We start from the raw sequence: 12,535 nt of genomic DNA, 5'->3' as shown, positions 1-12,535 counted from the left end.
AGAGTTGAGCATGGGAAGATCATAAGGCTCCGAGGCCATGTGTACTATTGTAGTGTTTTGTATGGCCGCGAAATACAATCACGTCTTTGGGAGTGTGTGCTCGTGGAGATTGGGAATATTTTTGTACGAATATCAAAATATATTATCGATTCAGCGCAGCCCCGAGGAAAACACTCGCGTGCACTCAGCGCTTTCCACAACTACTAGTACGTTTCCACACGAACCATGTCCAGCATCCAAGCATAACTTCAGTGAGATTCCTCGACGACCACAAGGAATAAGGCACAATCAACTGGAAAACGAGTAAACAGATAGATACCTAGTGGTGAACAGTATTGTTGTATCGGCCACCCGGTACTGCCATCCATTGGCCTACTACAGTGGTAGTACAAGGCTGGCCCAACCAAAGCAGGCAACTCTCCCGAAAGGATCTGATATCTCCAGCTACAACTACACCACGTAGAACAGAAGTCCCCGCGGACCACACCGTGACAAGTGAAGAATCTCGGACCTTGGGAAATCGCAGACAGTGTGATTGTGCACAATCGAATGTGGGATAACGCACAACAGTCCTACTAGTACAGAACATTCACTCACAACGCGCCATACACAAACAAACCTGCCAAATAGTTTAAAGCGAACCTCATATCCGTGGCATCTCGCACCTTTTTCCCCTACAGAGCCTCACCAACACCGCGACTTCCAGATCCCACAAGCATCTTCCTCCGCTAGGCTCTCTCCCCCAAAATGTCCGCCGAAATGGAAGTTGACCCAGTCCCACCGGCCGCCTCTGCCGCCGCCGATGCAAACTTGGACGCCAATGCAAAGAATGCCAGCAGCCGCAGCAGAACCTCGTCACCCACCGAGTCAAGAAAAGAACCCGGCGCTGGCGCAGGCACAGAGGCGCGCACCGCTCAAGGCGCTGTCGCAGTCCGCAGTATTGAAGGCTGGATCGTGGTCGCGACCAACATCCACGAAGAGGCTACCGAGGAGGATATCACCGATCTGTTTGGAGAGTATGGCGATATTAAGAATTTGCATCTCAACTTGGATCGGCGGACCGGTTATGTCAAGGTAAGATTCACGATAGCACATATGCACAAAGGACATCCTGCACATACCTACGCACCTTTGGTCATCTGGAACAGCAACCGTGAAGGAAAGGAACAAACCATGACGGATCAATCAGCTAGCTGCATGAGCTAGGGGTTGCTGCGCTTGTGCGCCACAAGAAGAACAGAAAGATGAGAGCTTGCTGACATTCTGAACTAAAATAGGGCTACGTACTAATCGAGTACCCAACACAAGTCGAAGCCGCATCTGCAATCAAGGCCTTGAACGGCGCGAAACTTCTTGACCAGACCATCTCCGTCGACTATGCCTTCGTCCGACCGCCGCCAAAGGAGAAGGGCCGTGGCAGCAACAAGGGAGCTGAGCGTCGTGGCGGCCGGGGCGGTGGAGGCAGAAGTCGCAGCCGAAGCAAGACCAGAAGTATCAGTCGAAGCAGGAGCAGGAGCAGGGAAAGACGGCGTCGAGCTTCCGACGACGAGGATAGGATGGATCGGGACTGAGCTCACCCCTTGCTATGGTGTAATTTTGGCCTTGTCCAACATGGCATTGCGGGGCACGCAGTGGCATACCAAATCTGCGACCGCCGGTGACAGCGACAAACAAGGCTGGGCCGGACACCAGAAGAAGAAGACAGCAGGGAAAGCTTTTGTGGGTTTATGGAAAGCAGACCGGGGAGGAAAACGATGGCGCGCCTTCTTCTTTCTTGTTGCGACACGCATTGAGTGTGCGATGAGATGAGACGTCTTTTGTCGAAGCCAGGTCGACTCGGATATCCTGTTTGCGGACGGAAACGACCCCCATCTCGGCCTTTTCACAAGGTCTAGGACACCATGCTCGGCGCACTGCCAGCGGTAGTCTGATTTGCAGTGATCTGAGCCGGACGACGAGCCATTTCCAAACATGACACAGGCAGAGTCCACAGCCTCCAAAACTACGAAAAGCCCGATTCTCCAGCCAAAAGACGCCCGATCGGATCATAGCCGTGTTGAAGAGTGGAATGGAATGGATGGAATGGATGACGATGGCGATGTCTCGATGGTCCCTCGATGGCAAGGCTCCGTGCTCTCGACCCAGCAAAGTTCATTATTGAGACGAGACTGCCACTGGGCCCGACGAGCATGCAGTGCCACTGCATATGCTGACAGACGCCGCACTGCATACAGCCTGATGAATATCAATATCATGCAATGTGATGTCTGTCGGCTCCATAGCAACTCTATTGAATAGGTTGGTTTTCCATCTCACATATGCTCCTTTTCCAACCTAGTATGTTCCTGCTTTACTAACGGTGATGTAGGATGTTATTTCAATACTTGGTGCACATTATTCAATGATCCATTCGCGAATTTGCCCGCCTTTCGAGATGAGATAATATGTCCTGAATCCGAACGCAGATGAGCGAATATCCGTACCTTTGTTTCTCTCCTGCTTTGACATCCGTGTAGCAGAGGAGTAGATAGACTTGGCTCCCTCCTGAATGAAAACGGCAGATCATTTTGAGGTGGTCATCATGGGCATGTAGGACGGAAGATTGGCGTGAAACCACTTCGCAGATCCTATGCACCGATGACAACTGCCTGACAACAGGTTCCCGCCCCATGTCTATCAGCCAGGGCTGGTGGCTATATCATCTTGGACCTACGCCTGGTCAAAGTGAGCTAGGATATTTTTTGTCTTTCTGGTAATCACCCATTTTAAACACCAACGCTTTTTTGGGAGCATCCCGTAATCTCCTGGAACACATCAGCACTCACACCCTTTTCCGGCAGGTGAGCTCCTGCCCCCAGACCGCGGGGAATCCTCTACTCTACACAGCGTGCTTCACTGGATCGTCACATCCCCAAATCATTAGCTACAACAATCACCGCCAGAACTGTGCCCACACTGCCACCTCCATGCACCGAGACCATCAGCAACCCCGACCGTCACCCCTTACTCCTTTCCTGGAGAATCAGCAAAACCCCTTTCGTACGCTTCAGTTAACTTCTTTCGGTGGGGGCTCAATCATGTTGACAATCACGAGGTCGGTTGTATCGTGCATTCTAGCCTGAAACGGGCATCTCGGTCTTCTGCAGCCTGTGGTGCTCACTATATTCAGACAATGGTGACTGCCGAAACAATCGTGACGTCGACAACCGGGACCGATGCTGCATGGAAGGGTGCGAGCTTTGTGGCGTAAAGCCAGGTATACACCATCGGAGATGGGCTCGTGGTCATATGGACAAGAGGTATTATTGCAACTGAGCCGCAGGTGATGTTCGTTACACAGTCTGCGATTGCGCGAGCGCAGGTCGAAGAGTTCCTGATCGCCAGGCGAAGGGCGTGGCAGCTTCAAGTCGATGCGCTGGTCGAGATAGTTCAATGCGATTGGAGACCAGATGGGTCGGGCATTTGGGTACGGTTCTGGCTTCGTTAGACCCTCATGCCCAGGTGCCAAAGGCTTAAAACCATTCGACTTGAGGTTGGGATTGCTCACTGCATTTGGTGCTGACGCTGGCACGGACGCCGAGGCTAGTGATGGGGAGGATTCGTGAATCGACGGTTGTGACTGAGGCTCGTCTCCCTGAGTCATGTCGTCCCATGAGCCCTCAAATTGTTGAGGGACTCGCCTCGGTCGGCGCGCAGGAAAACCAGCAGGACGTTCCTGACGCCATGCCGGCTTCTGGGCTTGTTTATTTTTGTTGAAGCCACGGTAGGAACCTGCAGGATCAGAAGTCCAGGTACCATTATGCTGGGGATGTTCTTGCCTCCCGGGCACTCCATCCACTCCTGCTTCCTCGTCACCCCAGGCCCCTTCAAATGGGGGCGGGACGTAAGTGTTAGCAGAGGGAGTTGTCTCCCAGCTTTGTTCCGCGGTCTTGTTCGAATTTGAAGATGAATGAGTGGAAGGTTCAAGTTTTACAACACCGGCGGAGCTGGACTCGCGTGCAGCATCATCTGCAATGATGCCATTCGGCTCGTTTCGCGCAGGGGTTGTTTCCTTCCATTGCTCAGGAGAAGGGTCAAGTCCATTTTCCTCTGGTCCCTTTGAGCGGTGAGTGTCCGAGGAAGATGACGAGACCTTGGGTTCATGGCGGGCAGTTGTTGGAGAAACCGTTTGGACGGACTTGAGCTCCGAGGTGGCTGGGGCAGCAACCTCATATTCGACTTTGTCTTCCCATTGAGGAGCCGACGACCGTCCGTTGATGTTTGCCGTGATCTCTCCCGAAAAGGACTCCTTTCTGGGAACACTGACAAGCGTGGACAAGCTGACAATGTGGAAAGGGACGTTGATCCCTGCAGGAAAGCCCTGTGCGGGTTCCACCAGGGAGGTCTTTGCTTTGGTGTAATCGTCCTCGCTGTACAACTGCAGAATGTTGTAATACTCGGACTCTTCGCCTAGTGCTAGGAATATGTGTCTGCAATGACAGTTCTCGATGTACAACTCGTAGAATTCTAGATCAACGTCAGTTGCTGTATGTCTGTTGGTTCGATAGGATGGGGTTGTTACACACGCTTCATTTTGGCATCCACGGCGTCGTGCGCGGCACCACAGTCACTGATGGTGATACACGGCTCAATCTTGCAGGCATCCTGAACAAAGGTCCACAATCTGTCCGGATCTGGCAGGAGGTTTGCCGCAGCGAGGTCCTGGGCAAGTCTGCCAATGTCAGAGAAAATGTGCACTACCACCGAGATCGTCTCGGGGAGGTCATTCTTGTGTTGCTGTCTGGCGAACTCCTTTACCTCGGCCAGCAGGGTATCGACAGCCTCTTTTGCGCCCGGGGTCCCTGCTCTTATCAGCCCAGGCTGAAAGAAATGCTGGTTGCCGTCGACGAGGACGAGGAGGTGCTGGACACTTGTCTGCAGGCGCGGTCAGTACTAGCGGTCGACGTGGGTGAGGATCTCGACGAACAGTACGCGATTCGGCGTCAGTCGCACGCTTCTGCCAGCGGCGACGGCTTTCAGTTTGGTCGTCGAGGTCGGATTTGAGGTTCTCGAGTGACTGTTCCTTTTGTTGTAATAGTCCCAGGAGTTTCTGGAGAGACAGTTAGCTGGGGAGCTTTGAGACAGGAGAAGGAGCAGAAGGAGCCGTACCTCGACGAGTTGCTGTTCCTCTGCTGCTTTGATTTTGTATGCCTCATGCTGCTTAACCAGAGCCTTAAGCTCTGCCGAGAGGGTAGCCTCACTGGCTGCCATCGTTTGCATGAAGCTGTCCTACAGAAGTGGGCATATGTAGAAACGGACCGAAGTGGGAGATGGGGGTGAGAACGTGGAAAGTGAGGGTGTGAGGTTCTTGTTTATGTTCTTTGAAAATAAGCAAAGTCCAGACGCGACCAGCCTGAGGCTGAACGCAGACCGCAGCCGTGAAGCGATTGACAGTTGTTCACCACTAGCATGCTCGCCGCAACAAAGGTCGTCAGGTTACCGCTCCAAGACATAACTGATAGGAACCCAGTCAGTCCATTGGTACTGTACAAGGGACCTGCAAGTGTCGGCTGGAGAAGAGTCAATGAACGGCACTGGCATTGCTACAAAGAGAACACAGAGAATACAGAGCAGTGGTCCAACGGACTCGGAGGGGCTGGGCAGGAACCACTTGTGACAAAATGGGCACCCTACGTGCCAAGCATTGTAAAGACGTCGAGGACCGTCTTTCGGTCTCGACTAGCGTCGTACGCTATCGTATAACCCCTAGAAAGTATATAGTCTGACGAGGCCCCAGGCCCCGTTGAAATAGGACAAGTCCTCCGTGAAATCACACACTTCCAACGTGAAGCAGGACGGACTCGGAGCTGCCATTCGATCCTTTACTGTAAGTACACTACATGCTTTTTTATTTGGTCGAAGCCGAGGAAGCATTTCTTGCGATCTCCCGCCTTGTGAGTCTTGTCGGGTTACTACCAGTAGGTACTGCTCGACAGATGTATTAAGGTGGTTGGCTCTCTACCTTGTACTTGTCGAGTTGCCTTCTCTTGCTTCTATCCGACTCCTGGGGGTGCTGGTATTGCCAATGTAAGGTAGGCTGCCCATCGCGGTCACTGACCATCACCCTCTTCCAATGCTCCATTCCATCACGAGAAGTTATTCCCCCGCCACTCATCTTTGGTAAGCCATATTGTACATGGAGATACTCAAATACTGCACAGCAGTAAGAGTGGATGGGCGCCATCCGTTTGCCATATCTCCTTCTTTGCTGCTGCTGTCGCTGTCACTGTCGCTGAATGCTGAATGCTGAATGCTGAATGATGTAGATTGGAATCCAATTCGTTAGTTCGTCAAAGTGTTTTGTCTGCTGCCGCTAATTACTTTTCAAAAGGACTCGGGTCTGGAAACAATCCTTCATACAACTCGGTCATGGCTTGCTTCACGTCTGCAAGCTCCTGAGGGTCGTTGGTGGCCACATCGTCGTTCAAGCACAACTGGCCGGCCAGTTCTTTCTTGCCTCGCACATAGCGACTGACGAGGGTACTGTCAACCTGTTCCGCGTCGGTGACCATGACGAAGAGGGCATCCGGGTTGATGATGGAGTACCGGTACCGCATCACAGCCTTGATCACCAGTTCCCGCTGCGCATCTTGTGTGCCAGCTCGCGGTAACAGAGGTGCAAGCCCCTTGGGTGTTTTGTTGAGAATCAACTTCAACAAGCAGTCACCGCATTTGGGCTCTTGTCGGGCTAACCGGTCGAAAATCACGGCGGTCGAGAAGACAGGATTCTTTGTGCGTGCATCGGTCGAGGAGACCGAGAACCCAGGGGCCAAGCACTCGTTGAGATCGAACTCGATGCAATCGGCGTTTTGAATAGCCGACGGACCATCAAGTGAAGTCCACAAGATGTCGGTGTTGACCTTGGGCGGAGCGAGACCGGCCTTTTGTAACAACTGAGGTACGTGGTAGTAGTTTCGTTTTCGATACGTGGTTCGACCTTCATTCTTCATTCCGGCCTCAAGATCTTGCATGACAGTCTGCCGCTCTTCCCACGACAAGTTGCCGTCCCCGTCCACGTCGCTTCGAAGCATGATGTAACTCCATAACAGGGCCTCCCGATGCCGTTCGATGAGGTAGTGGAAAGTCACATACCACGAATATAGCTGGAATCCCGGCTCACCACGGAAACGTTTGCAAGCACTCTGAAGTTCCGGTCCGGGGAAGGAGGATATCGCTTCACGCATAATGTTCCGAGATAAGGAGTGGCCGAAATGACCCTGCCCTTTCCGCTTGCGGATGCCGAACCGTCGATTGAGAAGCCACGAAGTATAAATGAGAAAGGGCTTCTCCCCGAATCTATGGGCATCAACTTCTGTTGGGGGCGAGGTGGCACTGTAGGAGTTGGTCTTGAAGCCCATCACAGAGCCGAACAGAGGAGAATAAATATCCGCGGCCGTATGCTCCTTGCCAAGCAGCATATCGTCGGACAGAGCAAATAACTGACAGAAATTAGCAACACAGCAAGGGGCGGGATGTTCGGGAACCCACAAAGTCCGTGTCGGATGGTGTGTTGAACAACTGGTTCTCAATCGTTAAAGAGTTGAAGGTTGGCAAGCAGGCGTGTTTTTCGGCGTCGAAGAACTCTTCTTGTGCGAGCACTTGAACCACCTCTTTCGTGGCTGGGTCATCTTTCAACCAACTTGGTATTTGTTTTCCTGCCTCAGTTCCCTCCACCGAGTTCACCACAATCTGGATCTTGTTGCGGAAGCTCGATGCATAACGCTCAAGGCTTCGAAGTGAGTACCGTAACTCATCCCAGTCCCGGTAGCGGTTGACTCCGTGCGAGCTGATCCATTTCCCTTCCTCGTCGTTCAGAATGGAGTTCAACTCGTACGGATGTTTGGTCTTCTGGAAAGCCTCCTCAGAGCCGTTGACCCCTGTTCATGTCAGACATCACCTCTTTCACAACTAAAATCCAAGTTTCTTACATAAATACACAAAGTCAATCTTCGGCTCGGCCAACTTCCCCCATTTCTTCGCGTCATATGATGCGTGTGCGACCCAGTCATCCTCCCAGCCCTGCAAGACTTCATCCTTGACCGCATCTTCGAAAGGTATATGGACGATTTCGGGCAAGTTGTCTGCTTTTTCTTCCAACGAAAGATGGTCGACAGGTTCTGATTCAATGATTTTTTCTTTGGGTGGCTGGTCTGGTGACGAGATATGGGGCTCCTTCTCCGTCTGAGGATCGAGATTCGCCGGGACAGCTACTGGCCCTTTTTGGAGGCGGTCTGTTGGTACTTCCACGAACTGGGGCGCCAGCGCAACATCTTCTGACCCATCCCCAGGAATCAGGAGGACCTCCGGGCCTGAGGGCAGGTCTTTGCCAGGCTGCCCACGATTGGCGGGTGGACGGACGACAGTATTATCCTGCAAACGCTGCTCTCCGGTGTGATCCTGAACGTAGGGATTGTTATGCACCTGTGGATTTTCTTCGGCGGTGACATCGGTCCGGAATCCCGGGTCGATAACCTGTTCTTGCGGTTTCAGCCAGTCAGGCTCCTCTTGAATAGATCTCCGGTCAGGCGAAGTGTGTGGATCGGGGTCTCTCTGGACAAACGTATGCCGCCGCGGTGATATTGAAGACGACTGAGAGTGATGCCAGAAAACAAAGCAGATGATGCTGGCGACGATGAAGAACAGCGGTCTTCTGGACCTTTGAGCAGCGATCCGGGACTTTCGCCAACTTTGCGAGTTCTTTCGCTGGCAGCGCCTGTTGTCGAAGGGGAGCGTCGACATACTGGAGAATGAGCCCGAAACTTCGTGGTAAGACTGGGCTATCTCATCCAGCAGCCGACGACCAAGCTACGAAGGCCAAGTCTACACTGTCCCTTTTCAGCAGAGAATGGGATGATCACCCAAGAACGGATTTGTCAAGTTCGAGGCAAAAGATGGACCCTTTGGAGAACGACAGCAACTTTGCTCAAAGCCAAAAGGTTCATAGTATCAATAATAACAAGTCGGAGAGAATATTAAGACAACACAGAAATCTCTTCGCCACGTGTTAGAGCTGATGAGCAGCTCGCAATCGAGCCCGGTGCACACGACACCCTGCGAGAAGTGTAGCCATGAAACACCTGGCCAGCCAGTGAGGGCCGGAACGCCCACAGCAGGAGGCCGTTGTCCCCGAGACGCGACACGAATCTACCTATGATGAACGAGGATTTCGCTCTTGGAGGTCAAGGACCATAAGCAAGGCCGAAGTGACAGCTTTCAGACATTCCCAAAGAGGAAAGTAGGCATGTGCCACACAGCAGCCACCCCGAAATCTCGACCTGAAGATCACGGCAAACGCCAGGAAAAATTTTGGTCTGTGGTCGATAAGAACGTGTTGAAAGCCACCCTGAGTTACAGCCATCATTTCAAGGCAGGAGATGTGGAGAATACAGCTCCAATCTTGGCTACGCATTCGCAACGTCTGTTGATTGAAACAATTATATGATGGATAATGAAGGCATCGAGGAGGGGGTACAGTAAGCGTGGGGGGTTTCAGGGCGGATGTTCTCCTTTGTCGATCCATCTCGATGCTTATCGGCTACGTAAGCGAGAAGGGAGAAGCCGTGGAGAGGATGGGGAATCGATATCTTGAGAGGTTGAAGCCCCAATAGATACGGCCAGGGGCGAAATATTGAGCTACTATCGAGAATCTGCCGTGCCAGTAGTGTGTAGTGGGCTTTGGGCGCAACGCAGAAAAAGGGGGTCGAAAGACAAATGACGAGAATGACAAGAATGACCAGGGGCCTGGCGGGCTGCAGTGGAGTCAGGCTGTGTATTTTACAATCGGCGGTATCAGGCCCATACGCACCGACGCTAGTCCCCGTTGGGCCCAGGGCCAAGGAATCCATTTTCAACCTCAAGTCAAGTCAGAAGAGATTTCGTGTGACACTCGGGGGGGAAATGGACTCCCTATCAACAACATCGGCGTGCTCGAGCCCCTGCAGAGATTGGAGTACGGGGCACCTGAAAGAGGGCCATTCGCCGCGGTGCTCTGGGTTGACAATCTCAGTGACAGAATCAGGTGGTTGGCCAGGCCCGTGCCAACAGACCAGGACCACAGCCATCCACGACAGCGGCTCTTATGGGCTATACAAAGGTGCTGTCTATGGCAAGCGCCGAGCCCGTTGGCAAAAGTTCAAACCGACAGAAGGCTAAGCAGATCATGTTATGAGTAGGTTGGCCATTCCTGCGCGTTTTGCAGATTGTTGGCTCGCTGGCGTGCTCAATTAAGTTCAGGTGAAGGGATATTGCCAATCCACGGTCAGACCCATTCCATGCCGCAAATGATCGATCTCTAAAGGTAGATGGCTTACTGATCTGCCCGGAGTATGGAACAACTCAGCCGTATCTGGCTTATATTGTCCTCAATGCAACGTGTTATCCCGATTCGGCGTTGAATGCTCTCCAGGCAGTTGCACTGAATATGGCTTGCATATGTTATAGCGTGCTCAACCGCCAGGTGGAGCCTCTTCTTTTGAGACACCAGGACTGATGTGCCCACTTCGCCCTATGTCACCATATGTCTCGGTGCCTCAGCCGTCACTGCTCCTTCCCACGATATTCCCTGTGCCGGCAGGAGATTAAACTGTGCTGCCACAACCATCACCATACTATCAGTGGCGCTGTCATCTTGATACTCGGTTCTCCAGAGGAAACGGATGACACCACAGCAGGGCGCACCAGCGCAGTGCGTTGGACCATGTGCCGGCCGTGCTGCCCCTTGGGTGGTGGTCCATGCTGAAATGGAAGAGTGTCTTGCTCCTCCTAGCCTGGTCTTAGCCTCGTCCTAGCATTGAGTGGGAGTGAGTTTGTTCCTGATGTGAGTACCTAGTCCATTGGCCCGTGTCAAGGAACAGATCAATCAAAGCACCTGGCATCGTGTTTCCCCCACCGCGAGCCCACAAAAGTCTCCTATCGAGCTGCGACGGCGCGAGGCATTAGGGAAATGAAACTTCAATAATGTCCTATATAGGACCCAACCGATCCCACCTCTTACCAACCTCTTTCACCACCACCTCTTCCGAGCAGCACAGGTCACTGGTCGCTTGAATATAATTCGAAGGAGTTTTCCTTCATCCATTCTTTACACCCAAGTCATTCGTTCATCTGCTTCATGATGCGTTTTTCCGCGTCCGCGGTCGCCACGGCGGCCTTGATGGCTGGGGCAGCCATTGCTGAGCCTCTTGCTACGATCACGCCTTGCCCGGCGCTTACGACCTCGACCATCCCTCCCATCACAGTCACAGAGCAGTACCAGTCTGTGTCGACATGTGCCCCGACCTCTGCGTGCTTCCGGGGATCTTGTGTCACCAAGTACGCGCTTGAGACCTTCGCATATGTCAACACGGTCATTCCTTGCGCCTGGGATGGCGAGAGCGAGTCGACCACCACGGTCACTGCTACCCAACAGGAGGTCACTGTCTCTGTCTACCACACCACGATCACCAAGACTGTCACCCCGACGGTCTCGGTGACCAAGAACGGCACAATCTATCTGGTTCCTTCGCCCACCCCGATCGAGCTCACCATTGGCAAGGAGTTCAAGGCGCCATTCAACCACATTGGTCCGCTTGCCATCCCCGGCTATGGTGGCAGCGGTCTCTGTGAGGAGTGCAAAGTCCAGGCAGACGGCAGCCGCTCGCAGGTTGTTGATGTCGTTGAGTGCCGTGCTGGTCCCGGAGGCTCCAAGTGCATGGGCTACGCCGAGACCTGGATCTCGAAGCCTGCGCCATCTGTGTCTTCCACCACTGTTGCGCCGGTCTCGACCAACTTCGTAGCCCCCAGCGCCGGCACGTACACCTTCACCTTCACCTTGACTGCCCCATCCCGTGTCATCACGGTCGACACCGAGACAATCACCGTGGCGCCCAGCCCATTCTTCGCCCATGTTACTCGTGCCTGCCACCGCCCGCACCAGACTATTGACTTCACGACCACCATCACGAAGACAATCTACTGGACCGTGCCATGCAGCCGACAACCACCCAAGACATCCAGCGCTGTTCCCTTCCCTACTGGTCACTTCCCGTGGTTCCCTAAGCCAACCGGTGCCAACAATGCTGTCGGTGGCAACGGAGGCCAGGGCTTCGACTGGGCTGACTGGGGCAGCGACGATGTCACCAACCCGACTGTCACACTGCCAGGTCAATGGAACGACTGGGTTACCGAGACCAAGACTGTCACGGCCACCGTCACCTCCAACACTGACAACCCTATTGGTGGCTCCATTACCAGCTCGAGCTCGTCGGCCGCGGCCACTAGCTCCAGCTCCAGCTCTGCGGCAGCAGCGAGCAGCTCCAGCAGCTCCACCTCGTCGAGCATCACCTCTGCGTTGACCACCACCACCTCGAACACTGCAACCGACAACCCCATCGGTGGTTCCCTCACCAGCTCCAGCTCGTCGGCGGCGGCCACCAGCTCCTCTAGCTCCTCGTCCGCCGCCAGCTCCAGCTCTGCCTCCAGCTCGTCCGCCGCCAGCTCCAGCTCTGCCTCCAGCTCG

The 12,535-nt window shown here is 53.5% G+C and overlaps 4 protein-coding genes across 4 annotated transcripts in view; 2 read left to right on the top strand and 2 right to left on the bottom strand.

Moving 5' to 3' along the window:
- Positions 1–465: 465 nt before the first annotated feature.
- Positions 466–4,503, top strand: HMPREF1120_02389 (26S proteasome regulatory subunit N7). The gene is made up of 3 exons (XM_009156430.1): positions 466–1,074; positions 1,278–2,298; positions 2,369–4,503. Exons 1-2 carry the CDS (start codon positions 748–750, stop codon positions 1,569–1,571), a joined length of 621 nt encoding a protein of 206 aa, XP_009154678.1. The 5' UTR covers positions 466–747; the 3' UTR covers positions 1,572–2,298; positions 2,369–4,503.
- Positions 3,047–5,250, bottom strand: HMPREF1120_02388 (uncharacterized protein; the record flags this gene model as incomplete). The annotated part of the gene is made up of 4 exons (XM_009156429.1): positions 3,047–4,506; positions 4,566–4,914; positions 4,967–5,089; positions 5,149–5,250. 4 exons carry the CDS (start codon positions 5,248–5,250, stop codon positions 3,047–3,049), a joined length of 2,034 nt encoding a protein of 677 aa, XP_009154677.1.
- Positions 5,251–6,356: 1,106 nt separating this feature from the next.
- HMPREF1120_02387 (UDP-glucose 4-epimerase) lies at positions 6,357–8,778 on the bottom strand (the record flags this gene model as incomplete). Its single annotated transcript, XM_009156428.1, has 3 exons — positions 6,357–7,478; positions 7,528–7,916; positions 7,968–8,778. 3 exons carry the CDS (start codon positions 8,776–8,778, stop codon positions 6,357–6,359), a joined length of 2,322 nt encoding a protein of 773 aa, XP_009154676.1.
- Positions 8,779–11,152: 2,374 nt separating this feature from the next.
- The window catches only part of HMPREF1120_02386 (uncharacterized protein), a gene marked incomplete at both ends in the record, with an annotated part of 2,560 nt that continues 1,177 nt past the window's right edge, over positions 11,153–12,535 (top strand). The window contains one exon of the mRNA XM_009156427.1: positions 11,153–12,501. Coding sequence (XP_009154675.1) covers positions 11,153–12,501 — 1,349 coding nt within the window. The remainder of the gene's footprint in view (positions 12,502–12,535) is intronic.

This window comes from Exophiala dermatitidis (assembly GCF_000230625.1).
Source record: "Exophiala dermatitidis NIH/UT8656 unplaced genomic scaffold supercont1.2, whole genome shotgun sequence".
Lineage (NCBI taxonomy): Eukaryota > Fungi > Ascomycota > Eurotiomycetes > Chaetothyriales > Herpotrichiellaceae > Exophiala > Exophiala dermatitidis.
The sequence above is the reverse complement of the archived record's forward strand: the minus strand, read 5'-3'. Positions and strand labels throughout refer to the sequence as shown.

Bases quoted from the DNA above. Each gene is read 5' to 3' on its own strand.
- HMPREF1120_02389 (XM_009156430.1), top strand. From the start codon at position 748: ATGTCCGCCGAAATGGAAGTTGACCCAGTCCCACCGGCCGCCTCTGCC. The intron at 1,075-1,277 runs GTAAGATTCACG...GAACTAAAATAG, and splicing joins GGCGGACCGGTTATGTCAAG to GGCTACGTACTAATCGAGTA.